This window comes from Mytilus galloprovincialis, chromosome 9, assembly GCF_965363235.1.
Source record: "Mytilus galloprovincialis chromosome 9, xbMytGall1.hap1.1, whole genome shotgun sequence".
NCBI lineage: Eukaryota > Metazoa > Mollusca > Bivalvia > Mytilida > Mytilidae > Mytilus > Mytilus galloprovincialis.
This window is the reverse complement of record NC_134846.1, coordinates 30,578,707-30,598,241: the sequence shown is the minus strand read 5'-3', so window position 1 is coordinate 30,598,241 and position 19,535 is coordinate 30,578,707. Positions and strand designations below refer to the sequence as shown.

General features: G+C 32.5%; 1 protein-coding gene across 1 annotated transcript; it reads left to right on the top strand.

Annotated features, from left to right (window-relative positions):
- Positions 1-7,455: 7,455 nt before the first annotated feature.
- LOC143044787 (fucolectin-6-like) lies at positions 7,456-14,957 on the top strand. Its single transcript, XM_076216947.1, has 3 exons — positions 7,456-7,682; positions 9,320-9,523; positions 14,209-14,957. Exons 1-3 carry the CDS (start codon positions 7,619-7,621, stop codon positions 14,415-14,417), a joined length of 477 nt encoding a protein of 158 aa, XP_076073062.1. The 5' UTR covers positions 7,456-7,618; the 3' UTR covers positions 14,418-14,957.
- The last annotated feature ends 4,578 nt before the right edge of the window (positions 14,958-19,535 follow it).

Below are 19,535 nucleotides of genomic sequence, written 5' to 3'. Positions count from 1 at the left end.
CGGTAAATAAAACAAAATCGCATAAATTTCAAAGATGAATCCTCAGTCCATATATTCGATTCAGAGGTTTTGGGTAGATTGATTAAAATAAAAGTACTAAAACATCTTTAAAATTACTGATTTATGGCCGCATATACATGTTTATTCCCAATCGGAGAGCTGTTTTTCCTCATTTACAAAGACCGTGGTATTGTTTCTTACATCAATAATGTACAAGCTCCTGATAAGGTGAAGAGGCCTCAAAAAGAGTTGTCCAAAAGGTTTCCAATATATCATATTTTTCGTTCTCCATTCATAAGCGTCTGGACTAGTAAGCATAGGAACCAATTCCAAGCATTGTACTCATCCACACCCGCCATGGTATATAATATTGCACGTTTTACATGCTGAAAAAAAACTAGACCGAGTCATTCAAACAGCCTCATAAGCATCTGAACTAGTTAGTATAGGAAAAATTTCCAAGCCTGTTACTCATCCACACCTGCCATAGTATATTCCACGTTTTACATGCTGAAAAACACTAGACCGAGTCGTTCATATAGCACCAATAAGTCTTTCCTCTTCTAAAAACATGTTTTCTTGATTCGTAAACCCCATCTGATAAGTTTGTTCGATCTTACTACAAAACCACGTATCGTTTTATCAATGACATTATTAAATCCATATCTGGTGATGATGGCTGATCAATCATCATTCTAAATCACAAAGTCATATCTTTAATCGCCATCCATGTCAACAACGAAGTTGCCTTTCAAGTAAACGTGCATTTGAAAGGTTATGGATAGATATACATGTATATCTAAAGCTTTTCTCACTTCCAAATGTAAGCCAAAGTTCTTCTGCCCTATGTCACGGAATAACGAAACAGCAATGACAGCAACATCAGTATCGACTGTTCTAGTCATGACTCAGTTAAATCTGTGTATCACTGCATCAGACACACGTATCTTGATTCTAGTATAAGCCTCTTCATGTTAACATGGGGCTAAACTTGAAACACCATCATGTGGTGGATAACACAAAACACCCTGAGCACTTGTTGTTACAACTTCCTCAAAATCTATTGAGCAAGCTTCTGTGAATAAAAGCTAAAAAGCTTTCTTAATGTCGTCATCTCTCAGAAAACTTTGCCAATTTTGAGAAATTTGTTTTGACGCTGGATTCGTCTATGTATTCCCTTTCCCCTTAATGTAGCTCTTGTTTCTTGTAGCAGCCTTCAAACTACCAGTATTGTCTATATATGCATCCGAGACTACATCCACTGTTGTTACAGTTTCAAGGTGTTTCATAGCGAGTATGATGATAGAGTATTATGCCCTTACCTTAAAACACCGTGAAACTTACAAAAGTGGATGAAGTCTTGGATGCATATGGTAGTTGTAGCAACACATGTTCAGGATATTCTATCTTAATCACCACGTGATGTATTTCAAGTTAAGCACTATATTCACATTAATAGGCTGACACTAGAATCATGGTGCACGTGTCTGATGCAGTGAAACACGAACCGAAACGAGTCATTATTCGAACAGTCGTTACTGGTGATGCTGTCATTACTGTTTCGCTATTCAGTGACATAGGGGTAGACGAACTATGGATTGTGTTTAGGAGGGGGAAAAGCTTTGGATAAATATCTATCAATGACTTTTCAAATGCACTAGCGATGAGTGATCAAACACACATATTGTGATCCATGTATTTACCGGTTGTGATACCGTTCTTTGTTTGCCTGAAAAAGGGGAGAACTGCGTGGGAGACATTAATGGCATTTGAAGATGTGACTTTAATATAAAGAATGATAATTGTTTCGACTAAATCACCGGTGTTTACTGTAAAATCGCACAAACTTATCAGATGGGGTAAGTATGGTTAACAAAGCAAGAAATAACTATTTACGCAAAAGGGAAGGCTCAACTTAGTCTAGTCTTTTCCAGCATGCAAAACGTACAATACACTAAGACACGTGTTAAGGGGACGAGCTTGAAATTAGCTCTTATTCTACCCAGTCCAGGCGCTAATGGATGACGAAGGGACAAAGAGGATCACTTTGAAAAAAACTCTTTCTGAGGCCTCATCATTTTGTCAGAAGCTTGCACATTGTAGATGTAAGAAAGGTGGCCGCGGTTGTTGTTAATTTGGAAAATTAAGTCTCCCATGCCCTGCGTCGTGTGCAAGTGGTGGTGACTGGGAATTAACATGTTTTTATTGAGAACTCATCTTTGACATTTACAGCATATTGGTTTTTTTTACCGGAAGAGTTAACTTTGTATATAAATATCAAAAACAGAATTAGTGGTTTAGAGAATAACTTAAAGCCAAATATTTAATGACCACCACAAAAAAAACCCACTTTCTTCATTTGAAAAGAAGTTGAATATAAAATAAAAAATGTCCGCCATTTTGAATATAACCGGAAGTAAGGGTTTTTAAAACATATGTCTTATGCATTGTATCCCTTATAAGCATCAAATAAAGGTTCCTGCACAATTTAATGATAGTAGCAATACGTTAAAACACATTTCAATCACCAACCCTAAAAAATAAGCTTATTTTAGTACAATGTCCGCCATGTTGGATTTTAGGTTTTTAAAGACATCTAATCTATAAAATATATCCAAAAATAGTACATAACAAAAGTTTGTACCAAATATTATTAAAGCAGCATGATAATACTACCTTTTCACACACTAGCCTTTGATATTGGGCCGATTTAAGTATGATGTCCACCATTTTGAATTTTACCGGAAGTGAGACATATTTTTCAAATGCCTCCCTATCTGACATAAAAGAATCATAGTTAAGGAAGGTCTATGCCAAATTTCATGCTTGTAGCAGGATGTGCACAATTCGTCTGAAATATGCTTGTAGCCGCTGGACTAATACACAAGTTCTTTCTCAACCGAAACTTCTGTATTAACTCATCATAATTTTTTTATTGAATCTAATTTGACATCTGTTTTTTAAACGATATGGTAAAATACCTTTGTTTGTCAACTCAGGTCTTATCATAGATTACTATACGGTGATGGTTTCTCATATTTCAGAATTCAAAATTCAAAATTCAACAAAAATCAAAATTCATTACAACAAAAGAGTAACGAAAGATACAAGAGGGACAGTCAAACTCATAAATCGAAAATAAACTGACAACGCCATGGCTAAAAATGAAAAGGACAAACAGACAAACAATAGTACACATGACACAACATAGAAAACTAAGGAATAAACAAAACGAACCCCATCAAAAACTAGGGGTGATCTCAGGTGCTCCTGAAGAGGAGGCAGATCCTGCTACACATATGGCACCCGTCGTGTTGCTTATGAAAAATAGTCTAATTCAGTAGGTCACATTTATGAAAGGGAAGTGGATTGTAGTTACGACGTAAGGAATATATCAGATATCATTTGTGACACGGTTATTCCAGAACGGTCAACCAACTCGTGATGGTGTCCGTAAAATTTACGAAGAGATGATTTCAACTTCACCAATTAGAACTCTTGATTTAGTAGCTTCCTTGTGAGCAACAACCCTCTATCCCATGTATCAAGAAAATCACGATAGGAAATGCAAGCACGGGAATATCGTATCAATTGGGAGATATATACTCCGTATGCAGGTGCTGCTGGAATGTTGCTACTTAGAAATGACAAGTTCACATTTGGAAAGCTGAAATCATCTCTTTTGTCGTAAAGTTTTGTTTTCAATCGACCATCATTGTCAATTTCTAGATGTAAGTCAAGATATGAGGCCGACTTAACTGTATCTGTTGTATCCTTTATCTCTAGTTAAATGGGATAGTTGCGTTCGACATAGTCACCAAATTTTGAATTATTTAGTGAAAGAACATCATCTATATAGCGGAAAGTAGAGTTAAAGTATATTGCTAACTTCTTATCTTTCTTCCGAAGAAGTTCCTGTATGAAGTCAGCCTCATAATAATAAAGAAACAAGTCGACAAAAAGAGGGACACAATTCGTTCCCAATGGAATGCCGATAGTCTGTTGAAAACACTTCCTCCGAACGTAAAAAATATGTTGTCAATCAAGAAATCAAGCATCTTGATAATGTCAGTTTCAGAGAATTTTTTGTTTGAATCAGAGTGATCCTTTACAAAGTAGAATTTATCTCTTCCTAAGACAAGATACTTGTATCTTCGTTGGCCATTCTTTTTTATAAAACAAAGCAATACCAACTCTTTCAATTTGTCTTTTAGTTTGGAATGTGGAATATTTGTATACAGTGAAGAAAAGTCAAATGTTTTAATACTATTACAAGATGAAAGAGAGTTAGAGTGTATGTACTCTAAAAGATCTTTGGAATTTTTAAGTATCCACATCTGATTCATGCCACCTCTGGAATAGGTAGTTTCACAATCACTTTGAAGCCCGTCTTTGTTTGCTGATAAAATATATTTTAATAATTTAGGAAGAGGTTTCGTAGAGCATTTGGAAGATCCAGCAATATACCGTTGTTTGTAAGGACACTTATGCAGTTTAGGTGTCCAAAACAGTGATGGAAGATCCAGTTCATCATCTTTGGTTGAAATTCCAAAGGAACATAGAACAGACATAGGCTTATCCAGGATTTCCTCTTTGGTAAGTGTCAAACAAGAGTTTCATAAAAACAAACGCACCTAAACTACGGTCCCTTTCCAAAAGACTCACAACTAATGCTTTGGTGTCCGCAAAAAAAATGATAAAAAAATGTCTTCAGCATTTAAAAGCAATGATAGACACTTGTTAAAATATTTGTTTGCAAAACTGTTGCACTGTACATTGTTCCCGGACTTTCTTAGTGCTCTACCCACTACATAAACATAAAAATTATCACAGCTAAAGGGACTAAAAATAAATGTATGTTTACATTAACAAAACTGAATATCTACATTAAGATGACAAAACATGACAAACCTGATATTGAAGTTTAATCACCTCACAAATCTTTTTCTTACACTTCTTAAAAACCCTACTACTTAGTGTTGTTAACAGACCTTAATCTAAATATATATTATAGTCAAACAATAATAATCAACTAATAATTAAATCGAGTTGTATAGGGAACAGCCACGTTACAAAAAAGAAACCGAACACTACAGTTCTGAATTATTTCCTCAATGATTCAATAGCGATAAGATAGGATAGAATGATTCTTGAATGACTCGTTTTCAATAGCAATTTTTTTTATGATATAGTTATGTAATATTGTGTACGGTTGCATGTATATTGTTTGGTATTATTAAAAAAAACTTGTTTAAGTTTTTCTATTTGTGCTTCTTTTTTTACAGCATTACTATAACTTTGTAAAATAGAATTTAAGTGTTTGCAGACGCTCATTTAAAATCATGTATAAATAACGGAGTGACATATGCTTTATAAACAGAACCTTTTCGTTTAGGCATATATGCTGAACAGCATGATTAGTTAAAAAAAGTTAATTTGGGAACGATGAGATCGCATAAATGAAAACCATTCTTTACAAAAATCAGTAGTTGAAAGCGCTTTTCTGCATTTACCTTCATAATAAAACGCTGAAAGCAGAATATTAGAAGCCAAGATGTCTCAAAACAGAAACATTTAAAAGCTATATGACAAAAAAAAAAAGAACTCAAAATAATAACCAAAATTAAAATTAACCTTTCCTCGGTAGATGAAACCTTAATTTCTTTATCATTAACAAAATTTGAATAAATAAAAAAATCAGAAATTTGTGCTTTTTAACATTTTCCATAAATTTTCCAGATGATTTTCCAACATCAGCGGGATCGACCTAGTAATGTAAACTAGAGGCTTTAAAGAAACTCTGTCACGCACCAAGATCTATGTGCATCTTAAACATTGCATTTGTTCCCAAATTGTTGATAAGAATAAAATTCAAGACAAAAATCAACGGTACATTGCCGGCTCATCTGCATGTTCGACTAAAGAATTGTCAATAAGATTGACAAAAAACATTTCAATAAATTGTTGGCATTCCAATGGGAACAGACTGCGCGGCTTTTCTTTCCGATATATTATTATGTTCTGCGGGAACTTATGAGAAGATGAAAGAAGCAACCCTATTTAATTTCACATTCAGATATATTCAATTTGATCATAAACAATCAAACTTTATTTTTCTGATTGGGTTCCATTACTATATCCCCCAGAACTAGAAATTAAAAAAAAAAACAACAACAGACACGTCTTCCTCCGCTTCATCTCAGTACCAGAATTTATGACAAACGAGAGATTTTAATTTGAAATTATCAATTTCCCTCACCTTAGCATTATACCAACTTCACCTGGATATTGATTATACATTTCCCAACTTATTGGGTTTTCAAAAGCATGCAGCAATTACTCGGACGTTGTGTATCATCTGAATAACGTGTTATAGTATTCGTTTATTTCTCTTTAAGAATATTACTTTTACTGTTTGATTTGTTTTTGTGGTATCCATTTGACGTGGCTCTGTACTTATACAACCCGTCATTGTGTTATTGTTCTATGATAAGTTTTGTATTCTTGTCTTTCAATTTTGCTGATTTGCGTGTATGGGCTTTGCTAATGGCTGAAGCCGGTACGATGAGATATAGCTGTTAATTTTTGTGTCATTTGGTCTCTTGTGGGGAATTGTCTTATTGGCCATATTTGTTTACATATGACGTGAATCTGCACTTAATCATTCCGTTATTGTGTTATTGTTCTCTGATAATGTTTGTATTTTGTCTTTCATGTTTGCTCATATTCCTTGTCTATATGCATGTTACATATGATGTGAATCTGTAATTGTACATCCCGTCATTGTGTTATTGTGCCATGGTAATATTTTTGTTTGTATATTTATTTTCTTATGTGATGATTGGGATATCACAATATTGACTGTTGTACCCATGTTTTTGACATTTTTGCCTATTGTGTCTTTTTTTTATTCACAAATCGTTGTCAATGTTATGGGATTGTAAGCGACTGTCATAGAAGTAAAAGGTTTAGCTAGTTATAAAACCAGATACAGTCCACTATTTTCTACATAAGAAAATGCCCGAACTAATTCAGGAATGTGACAGTTGTTGTGCATTCGTTTAGTGTGGTTGAACTTGATTTTGCCATTAGATTAAGGACATTCCGTTTTGAATTTCAATATTTTTGTGACTTTACATTTTTAATTGTATATACTACGAGACAAATAACGTCTAATTGGTATTAACTATTAGGTAAACGACGTTATTCTGGTACAAACTTTTACGAAAATACGCTTTACTGGTATTTACTATGAACCAAAATAAGATTTTCTGGTAATAACTAAATCGCTCAATCGATTTGACGATACTGATTGGTATGAACTGATTGTCAATAGAGCAATTGATACGTTAGATAAAAATTAGAATATTTTAGCTGAATAAAGATTATATACTTTAAGGCGTGATTGTGGTAGTTACATGCACATGTATTAGCTGAAACCACATGTTTTCTGACAATGTCAAGGTTATTGATTTATAATTTACGCTGTTTTTAATAATGATTAAAAAAATACTGTCACCTTAATGCTGTCTTCAAAATGCTGAACAAGAAATTGAATATTCTTTTTTTGACTCTGCTATGTGGACTTTTCCCCTGAGCGTCTAGTACGTGTGAACAAATGGAAACAAAAGTTGAGAAGATCTTGGAGATTGTACAAGATATCCAGAAAAAGTTATTTACAGGTGAATAGTTTATGAACATTGTGATAAGGAACAGTTTGTATAATTTTGTAAATTGTTTTGTTTCAAAATGCGAAAATACATAACACAATATAAGGCTCACTTTATCAAAAATATGTAAAGCTTGTAAAATTGATTAAGTTATAAGGATGTAAGGAAATACGAAAAGGTATTACAACAGATATGGCTAATTCAATTTTGCTTCTTACTTTTGACGCTTCTGATTGATTTTAACATATTATGCAAACTGACTATTGATCTATTTTTCGCAATATTTTATATGTTATATTCCACCATGTTTTGTTGGCAATTTGTTCTTACATTTACTTGTGTACATCTATCAATTTGCAATTGAATTAAAGTATGTTTAAAACGAATCCATAACATTGATCGCGAGGCATTCTTAAATTTGATTATATTTTCCTAATTGAATGCAACACTCATGACAGCACGTTCTTCCAATGACAACGTGATACCAATGTATAGAAGAACAAGTGCATTAAAGAAATTGAAGAACAATTAAGATATAAAAAAACTTATATGAAGCAGCTGGAATGCTCAGTTACTAAATATATTGGGAAAATATAAGTAAAGATATGAGACAGACTAAACTGTATCTTTTATATCCTTTATCTCCAGTTCGATGGGATATACAATCTTCAAAATTTTAAATTATGCAGTTAGAGAATATCATCTATACAGGTGTAATACCATCGAATCATAATACGTCACATTCGGTTCCATATGAAAAATGGTCGAAAAAACATTCCCTTGAATTTGACAGTTGTAGGAAATTTATCCTACATTTCATTACAATCAAAGAATCTATGTCATAGACATATATCTAGGGTGTTTCAAAGCACTATTTTTGTATTTGGTGTTTCTGTGGAAAAGTAAGGTTATATGATTGTTATACTTGGCGACGTCCGAGGGAGTATTCTGTTTGATTTTTCTAAAATCATGCATGTAATGCTACTGGGCGGATGATGTCTTTGGGGACAAAATATCCACCAATAGAGATACGTGTGGCAAATAATGTCCTTTGCTATTGGAGTGATATTATCCGAAGGGTACTGAACAGTATAAACGAAAGCTTCAATAGTATCATAAATTGAATTAGGTATGTTCATTTCAAATCATTCTTATATTCTTAAAACAAATGAACCTATGGGTCAATTGGTCTTAAATGTTAACAAAAAAAAAAAAAAAAAAAAAAAAAAAACGGTGATAGGCAAATAAACTCATCATAGATACAAGGATTAAATTTTGTTTATACGCCAGAATGTTGTGAGTTCAGACTTCAGATGTGGAAAGATGTGTTTGAACTCGATTTTTTATGTATAGACTTGGCAGTTTTCCTGTCAATCTTCAGTTACTTAAATGGCGTTAACACCATCAATCAACTAACATTCCGACAATTTTTAGTGTTTGATCTATTGAACTGTGTTTGTTCTAATTTCATGCAAACGTTTTATTTATAAAGTATTTTTTACCGACACGATAGATAAAACTTTGAAGAACTATAAACACGATAAACAGATTTTCCTCTTGTGTCCACTCCTTACCTTCAATAATTAATAACTCGAAATGTTAAACATATCATTTCATATAGATAAAGATACCATGAAACACATTAACAGGTATCCCAAAAGAAGTGGCTCATAGAAAATCAACATATCAAAGCTCAACATGGAGACCTCAGTTCCCGTCGAGTATGGCTGTTGATGGGAGTCTTCAAACAATACAACACACAGATATACAGCAAAACCCTTACTGGGTAGTAGATCTCGGACAGATGTACAGTATCACAAGCGTGGAAGTTTACAACGAACCAAATGGCAACGGTAAGACAAAAAAATTAGCAGTCGCATACAACAGAAAACACATTGCTACTAATCAGCTCCAGACCTATAGTTGAAATATTAAGAATACTTCCAACATCATTTGGTTTGATTAGGTAAAGTATTTGTAGTGATGTCAGCAATCACTCATAGCTCACTTTGTTTATTAACATTTCAGAAAGTAACCAAACTAAACGCTTTCATGTTTGAGCACCACTGCTATGCTTTGAATTTTAATTATCGTCAGCCATTAACATTGTTTGTTAGATTTGGATATGCATGATATATAGGTATGTAGAACACTTTTTTATATTTATAACTTATAACATCTCAATGTAACGAAGACCAAATTAGTACAGCCTATCCTAATTTATTTCTATACTAATAAAAAAAGGGACCAATTTCATTAAGTCGCAAATCCTCTGAAATCATACAAATTCGGAAATATTTGTGATATGACGTATGAATTAATGTAGTGTTATGTACCTACTAAATTTGTCATTGAAACAACCTTTTTCTATCGAAAACGCTATTTGTTTTTTAAGGAAATATCCAAAGTCGGAGAACGTTTACGGTTACTGTCTCATACACTTTTGGGCATGCTCAGTCGACGCACTGTCCGCGAAAAAAAAACCTCTTTGTTTCAATACTTGCCCAGTTGTACCGCGATTTCGCGGGCATCTTCCAGTATGTTTAGAATTATCTAAGGTCAATTCTATCAACAACATTTTTTGAAATTAATCTAGCAATCTCAACTGTCAAGTATAAGACAATTAATAGTAAAATCTAACGAACCTGATATACGTTTGTAGTTCAAATTTTAGGAAATATTGTATACGAGTAGCAGATCAAACAAAAAGCATCGAAAGCTAGACAAAGAATCAGAGTGAGAGAAAAAAAATCATTTTTTATAATGATTTCTAAAAATTTTAGAGAATCAAGTCTCAATCAGACTAATATCAAAATGTTCATGCCAGTGCCGAAGTACTGAGTACTAAGCTTGTGTTACATTCGGGGATTACGACGTCACAAGAAAGGGTATAGAACCAGTAGAAAAAACGTCATAACGACACCAATTTAACTGCATCAAATGCGCATTTCAGCAATAACTTTTTCTTCTGTGATGTTTGAGGTCATCGCTTCACTTCCTTTCTGTTGCAATAAAATTGGTAAAATTAATGCTATGTTAATCGTTTATTGAAAGAAATGAGTCAACTGTGTTTAAAAGACTCCTGGTCAGTCATAAGATGTTACTAGGAAAATCTAATATTTATAAAAGAAATAAGTATATCAGAAAAATTAAACAATGATATTTTTTTTAATAAATTGACATTTTTTAAATAAAGGAGTATTTCCGGTAAGGGCCGATTTTGGTCACAAATTTCAGGTTTATCCGATGAAATATTTTGGACACTTTTTAAACACTTAAAAGTCTACTTCAGTCGATTCAATTATTGTATGTAAAAGATTTGGACTGATTTAATCATTTAGGACGCTCAAATTCAACTAGAAATATGATACATCTCAAATATGCCATAATATGTCACGTCTCAGATGGTTTTTGTCAAAAATGAAAGTGGCTGCATCTGTGTTCACTCTCAACCTTCATTATATATGTTATATATAATCATGAAATACAATTTTCATTTCAATATTAAGAATGAGCACAAATGCGGCCACTTCTATTTTAAACAGAAACCGTCTAAAATTTAATGAAGATTTCAGTAATTTAGAATGACTTAAGGATACTTATTATCGATATATATGCATTGTATTGTCAAAACAGTCCATATCTATGTAGCAGAAGTATTCTACTTTCCATTTAAATAGATAAACGTTTACATTTTAATAATTTTGTAAAACTGCAATATTTTGGGGCCGAAAAGGGGTCTTACTAAACTTACTCCTTTAGAGATATAGACTTCCATTTAATACGCGAAAAGCAGCGATACAAAACTATTTTCAAACACCAATTCAACAATATAAGATGTTCAAAAGATATAAAATACTTTAACACTACTTTTGTTATTAAAAATACATTAAAATTTAAAGTCTCCTTCAACTAAGAACTATTCATAGTACACACCTGATTCGATTAAATTTACATTTTAAATGAACAACATGCTAAAAATAAAAAAGGAGATGTGGTATGATTGCCAAAGAGACACCTCTTCACTGAAGACAAAAAAGACACAGACATTAACAACTATAGTTCACCTTCAGGAATGAGCAAAGCCCATTCCGCATATTCAGTATGCTCCTATACAGAAAGTATAAAACAATTCAAACGAGAAAACTAGCGGCCTAATTTATCTACAAAAAAAAAAAAAATAAATGAAAAATAAATATGTAACACAGGAACAAACGACAAAAGTGAATCACAGGCTCCTGACTTGGGACAGACACATACAGAGTGTGGCGGTGTTGGTGCCAAATCTTCCCTCTAACCTGTGATAGTGGTGTAACGGCACACCAAAGAACAAACTTTGCAATCAATAAACGAATTACAAATATGAGAAACAACAATACAGCTAATCATTTACAGTTTAATTACTTGTAAGTGAACTATAGGATTAAACTCATTTTTTCTAGATGTTATTGATGTTCAAACACACCGTGTAGAACGCCACATGCGGGGTGTCGGCTATGTTTGACACGGGGTGGAAATTTCGAAGCGAAGAAAAATTATAAAACAAAGTTCAGGTATCAAAATGTCTTTTTTAGTATTGTTAGTACCATATAATGTATTGCACGGAAGGAACTGAAACATAATTTAGATCCTACAAGCAAAAGCAGTCGTTTCCAGTGCTCTGTCTCCTCTCCCTAGTTTTCCGTGTTGCAAATTTTGAGGCTTCATATGCAAATTTCTGGATAAAAACTACTTTAGACGACTTCCTCCCGTTTCATTTATATAGAATTGAATACTGTTCATGGAATTTAACCAAATACCAGCTTCTCACTTAATTTTTTTTGGGTTTAAAACTCTTCACCAAAATAAGAGTGTCACTTGGGGTGTAAGATTTTGCAACTCAAGGTGTAAAGGCTTTTAATAAAAAAAAATAGTGCTTTTTGCGGAGTGCACGAGTGCTTTTGAGAGGAACCTGATGATAAACTTTGATAGAGTTTGACTGTTGTTGGCTTCGGGAATATCATTAATGGAGGTCTACTCTGTGATTTTCCTCCATGTTTCGGTGCATTGAGCCACATCAGTGACTTTTTCTAAACATAAGGGTAACTGAAAAGGCAAAATAATCATTTTCTAGCTTTAAAACAAAATGTTTTGAGTCATTTTTTACATTTTATGAAATCAAAAGTACGTCTTATAAGACTAAAAACAGACAAAATGAAGTACCCTCAGTTGTTAATGTGTTTTCATAATATAGTAGATGTGTTTGAACTAAAAAGTATCAGATAAAGACCGATTTATTTGCAAATCTATTCTATTTTTTTAAAGCCTCTACCCCTTGAGTTGCAAAATCTGACACTCCGAGCGACTCTCTTTATTGGGTGAAGAACTAGTGTTAAACCCAATAGATTTTAAGTAAGAAGCTAGTATTTGGTTAAATTCCATAAACAGAATTTAATTCTATATAAATGAAACGGGAGGAAGTCGTCTAAAGTAGTTTTTTATCCAGAAATTTGCATATGAAGCCTCAAAATTTGCAACACGGAAAACTAGGGAGAGGTGTTTGAGGAGACAGAGCACTGCGAACGACTGCTTTTGCTTGAAGGATCTAAATTATGTTTCAGTTCCTTCCGTGCAATACATTATATGGTACTAAGAATTCTAAAAAAAGAAATTTTGATACTTGAACTTACTTTGATAGTTTTTTTCGCTTCGAAATTTCCACCCCGTGTCAAACATAGCCGACACCCCGCATGTGGCGTTCTACACGGTAAAACAGGAGCGACTAACTCACAAACTGAATAACAATATTTCGGACTTTTATTCAGTTGAATCTGTATTGCCCCTGTTTAATCATCAATTACCTCTAGAAAAATGTGTTTAATCATCATAATTCTTAAACCAAATATTCGCAATTTCAAATTAAATATTTTTTTTTGTGTAATTGCTACTATAATTACTATCAAATGCACAAATGACAGGTCGTAACCAAGGAGTTGGCCGCGATATTGACTTTCTGAAAAATGCAACAGAATCTAAAATGAAATAGTACCTACCTTGACAACTTCAATCAAATGAGATATTTTCCGGATTTGAAGCGTACAAGTAACGAGTTAATATTTCACTTGAGGTGATCAATCATGACATATTTTAGGTTGGTTACTTTTAAATGTATATGCACTCTGTGTAATGTTAATTAACAAAGTGAGCTTGTCGTTTTTTGCCATAACATCAATCCCTAAAATCATTCATGAAATTTCATGGAATTTTATTTAAATTGTAATTTTATGCATTTTCGAACCTATATTGCATTATTTCTATTTTGTTATATATGCATTAGAATAAAAACAATTGTTATGTATTTGTTTTTCAATCTCAATTTGCTGAAATCCCGCGATTCCTGAATGCATATGTATCGCGCATGAATAGATCACAGTGAAGGTAGTTTTGGAAACGTGGTTTTTCGAAGTGTAAACCAAGGCAAAATTATAATTGACCAATCCAATTCAAGTATTTATAGATACGCAAATCATATAAGAGTTATTTTCTTATCTTTTAATAGGTGAAAGATTCCGTGATGTAGATATTTTGGTCGGAGAGCGCCATGATAACCATATGGCGCTGTGTGCACATTATGTAGGTCCAAGTCATACAGGAGCCCATCATGTATTCGATTGTAACAGAGTTTTACAGGGCAAATATGTGAAGATAACAATCAAGCAAAGATCGTATCTACATATGGCGGAAGTAAAAGTTAACGCTTTAGTGTAATGAGATAACATCAGAAAGGAAGCAACACTTGCTAACTTTATAAAGGGGTATATTTCTTTAAATTTTGTTTCTAGTCAGTATTGTATTCTGCGTACTTTTTACATATTACACATACAGAAAAATAGGCATGGATGTGACATTCATTTATTCTTTCATAAAAATAATGAATCATTTCGTACATAAAAAAGAGTACACTCCCATGTACTATAAAAATTGCACGAACAAATACACATACTTATTTTCAAAAGATCATCTGAAATATTGTTTGTGTTTTTTTCCCCTTTAAAACAAAATGTATATAAACTGCGAAAATCACACAATATTAAGCCGAATCCAAAACTAAAATTCATTTAAAATTGAAATGCCACCTTTTGCTCATACACGCCAACAACAAGCTGATAACAAATATTTCAAAACCAATGAACACATACATGCACATAATACAAGTCACTGCTAAGATTAATATAAAATATATGTTCTGTTATTTAGCCAATACTTTATATATTCCAAACAATAATTAATAAAAAGTTTTTAACTTTATCATCCATATCCACACAATTGGAATTGATATATACTACTTTTTTTAAAATTCTTCAATTGAAAATCAAGTAATATTTTCCCCATTCTGATCATTGATTAACAAGATTTTATCGCTGTGTTGAAAACCTACTGGTGGTCTTTGACTGTTTTCTGCTCTGGTCGGGTTGGTATCTCTTTGACACATTTCCCATTTCCATTTTTAATTTCATTAGTCGCTTACTTGGAATATATCTTTTGACATACATCATGACTCCTGCTCTTAAGCTTTCATCTTCTCAATTATTCCGATAGGGAGCCTTACAGTTTGATGATAACAATAAAAAGATGGATATGTTTGGCCTTAACCAAGATATTGCTAACAGGATTTACCCCAAAAAGCGTTCTAGTACAAACAATAACAAATATTATTCGGATTTCATAAAAAAAAGGTATCTCGATACATCTTTATACACACCGAAAGTAAAACGTGTACTCGACAAAGAGGTTGTGGGAAGTTTATCGAATTCAAGATGCACAGTTTTATCAGTAAAGCTATGAAAATCAATATCAAATCAATAGTTGTTAAAATAATAGTTTCCATTCAATACATTTTTATATAAAAGTGGAGCTGATCTTGGATTATTTAAGAAATCAAATACAGTATGGCATTACAAAAATGGTCAAATAGTTAATTTTACATTGTCATTTGAATTTCGCATAAGTTCAGCAGTTTCTGATTTCGTTAAACCCTTTACTGACTTTCCATTGATTGAGATGATTCGATCAAAGACCTTTCAAGAAGAGTGGTCCAAAAGAATATGTGATACGTATACACCTGCACTATTGTTGCCACCAAAAAAGGAAAAACCAAATCCAGAAGAATCCCTCTTCAAAAGAATTTCTCTCGGTTCAGGCATTGTACTGAAAAAAAGAACAAATATTACTATTCTAACTTGAAACGATATACATAACAATGGAAAGTCGTAATGCAGTATTAAATATATATCCAACGCAATCATAGGTTTGAATGTAGTTCCGTTCATCCTATATTGACTCTTAAAATTCAACAGTCTATCTAAAAATGAGCGTACTTTTTCTAAAAATGAGGGTACTTTTTAAATGGCCTTCCAAATACCGTTTCGATCTCAAACATCACTGAAGAGACATTTATTGTCGAAATCCGGATCTGGTGTACTAAAAAATATTGACACCGTATGTTTGTGGCATAACATCGTGGCCACAAATTAATTTTTTCTGTTTAGTATTAAATTTATATTAAGATCCATTTTGTTACATCTTGTGATCAATTTTATTTGACAATCACCAATGGCAGTCAGCAGGGTTAAAGAACATCAGTTGTTCGACCTGTTAGTCAAATGCGTTTTGTTTAAATATACTTTTTCACTTTTTTGGTCTTTTGGAAAATGTTGTTTGTGCTGTTTTTAGACCCTTCTACAACGAAATTTGTTTTACATGCACACGTATAAAATTTGCGGTTTTTATCCAACGCAATCATAGGTTTGAACGTAGTTTTCAATTTAGACTCGTTTATATATATATTGTACATGGCAAAATAGGCAAATAGGCAAAGAGAGAATCGGGAGAAGTTTTGGATAAAAACACTGGGTGTCCTCTATCCAGACGGAATCAATAGAAAGAAATAATTAAATTTACAGTCTAGTGTTTATATTATATTCAGGATTTTGGATTAAAATCAATCGACCAAAACTTACCTGTGTTATTACTGATCTATGTTTACACCTTATACATTATATATCAGTATTGTTAAAACTTTTGCACCGAAGAAGGCCATTTGTTGAGCCGAAATATTTGCAATTATTGTATAATTTATATCATCTGTTCAGTTTTTCCATCTTTGTGCGATGATATTCAACACTTTTTAGTGTTTTGTTTTCCATCTATTTATCGGTATTGTTACACAATCTTTTAGACTTATATAATTTTTCCTGTTTGTGTAGTATTGTCAATTTTGATGATCCAATACCTATTAAGTTTACTGGTTGGTAGATTCTTATAGACTCTATATTTATATATATATCCTTTACTATAGATCATTGAGCTGATCTGTAACAGTAACATCTCCATGCCTTATATATCATGTACTGTAGTACGCCGCTAGATTAAAACTGACGAGGAAAGGTAACACATGGCCACTAAAAGCTTTATTTTTAGTAGAGCCCAGGTGGTCGTGTGGTCTAGCGGGACGGCTGCAGTGCAGGCGATTTGGTGTCACGATATCACAGTAGCATGGGTTCGAATCCCGGCGAGGGAAGAACAAAATTTGCGAAAGCAAATTTAAAGATCTAACATTGTTGGGTGGATGTTTAGACGAGTTGTATATATATATATATATATATATATATATATACATATATACATACTTTTTTGTTTGATAAATACATCTGTTTACGCTAGGGTTCATAAGATGCGCATTTTGTTAAAAGCTTCGTATTTTTTTTTACTCATCGGTAAATGTTTTGTGAATGAAGATAGATGATCGTTTTGTATATTCTTATAATTTGTATATATTTGGAGATGACATAAACGTTAACAGTAGCATGTATGAAATAGAGCAAAACATCTACATTTGTTCCAAACATAAGTGATTATAAAAATTAATAATTTCATTTCGTTAAAAATTTTACATATGCCATTACAAATTAGTTGACCAAAATTGAAAGACACAAATAGATTGATATTTCTAAAATATAATATATTAGTAATGAGCAAATTTTAACACTTTTGTTAATAACTTGTTTATTGTTATCTCACAATCGCATTGTTCACGTTAAACATGTTAAAGGTTTCTGTTTATTTTCGACATTTGAATGTCCCAATGATATAAAAACATAAACGGTACCAATTTTTGCATCATATGCGCGTTTGGATAATACATATCTTTTTAGTGATACTTGAGGTCAAAATATTTAAAAATCAAAAGCTTATCAAAAAGATTCAAAAAGTATAGTCGAATGCGGGCAAGGAATAGACCTCTGGATGACGAAGATACATACCTTAATTTAGAATAATTTCTAACACTTCGTAACAGTTACATTTCATTACAAAAGCATTCGTATTTTCATGCCAGGACCGAAATACCGGCTACTGGCTTGTGATCCCTTGGGGACTAACAGTCGGCCCAGTGGTAATGATAACATATTAATGGTACTAATTGTTCTGCACCAGTTGCGTATTTCGACAATAAATGTCTCATCAGTGATGCTCGAGGCCAATGCAACTTATTTGAAAATCAAATACTCATTTGAGGATGAAGAGCTATAATACAAAAAGATACTAAAAGTATAGACAAAGCCGGGCAAGGAATCAGAGCTTTGCACGAGGGAGAAAAACAAATACTTAATTTAAAATAACTTCTAACATTTTGTAACAGCAAAATTTAATAAGATAAACATCTGTTTTTGAATGTCAAAATGATATCTCTCTTGCCAATACGTAACGTAAAATAACACATAGGAGCAAATGTTGCGCGCACATCAAATGCTTCAGGGCTAACATTTATGAACCTCGCTCATCCATGAAGTTTTCATAGTACAATTATCACGGAATTATTCTGATTATAGTTTGATATTCGAATGTTCGGAAAATTGCTAAGGAGTAAATGACAGTATACACATTTGTTTTTTTCTTGTAATAAACGCAGTTTTCTTCGAATTCAGAACTGTATGCTGTAATGTACATCTACTTTTTAATCTAGTAATAATGGTGGAAAACATGTTTGTTTAAAAATTCTTAGGAAAACAAAATATCAATTCGTTATGATGCTTATCTTTTTTAAAAATGTAGGGCGTAAACTTTGTAACTTGTCTCAGGAAGAACTTATAACACAACGGAAGAAAAATAATTTCGATAATAGAGGATATAACTTAATTGTTTAAATATGAGTAGGAACAATTAATGTGTCTATTGTGTCTGAAATATTTTTCATTTTTTTTTTAGAATAGTATAATGAGGGTCTCATTTTGGGATTCTAATCTGCGCTTAAAAAATTTGGCAATCCCGTGTCACGCTTAGACCCCAAAGAGACCGACTAAAATATTCTCAACTAATGTTACTTTTATCTGGTTCACTACCATTATATATATTTGTTATAAAGCGTAAACATCAAACACTACTTAAAAAAAGAGAAGCAGTTAAATAGGGATCAATGTAAGAATAAAAAACAAACGTAAAATCAAATCATGTCAAAACAAAGCTTCAGTTTGCTGTCTGTAGATAATAATACGATAAGAACCCTCTGGAGCTTATCACGTCATATCGCAAATTTCGGCATCCAAGATTTTTTCTAAAGTATAGGATAATCTTTAATGTCTAAATAAATATTACAATGCCATTAAATTTTACCGATTGAGATAATGATGGTTTTCAACAAAATTGCAATTATGGTAATTCCGGTTATCATGCTTATGTTTTTAAAACTCACTTAACATACTAATTGTACCACAAAAGAAATGCTATGAGCTTATTCATCAACACAAAAAAGTTATGAACACAAATTCAAAGTAAGTTTTCAAAGTCCATGATAGAGAAATAAATATCACAGATGATTAATGTATGTCC

Excerpts from the sequence above, each read along its gene's own strand:
- LOC143044787 (XM_076216947.1), top strand. The coding sequence starts at position 7,619 with ATGGAAACAAAAGTTGAGAAGATCTTGGAGATTGTACAAGATATCCAG. Across the intron at positions 7,683-9,319 it reads CCAGAAAAAGTTATTTACAG|GTATCCCAAAAGAAGTGGCT; the intron begins GTGAATAGTTTA and ends ACACATTAACAG. Across the intron at positions 9,524-14,208 it reads CAACGAACCAAATGGCAACG|GTGAAAGATTCCGTGATGTA; the intron begins GTAAGACAAAAA and ends ATCTTTTAATAG.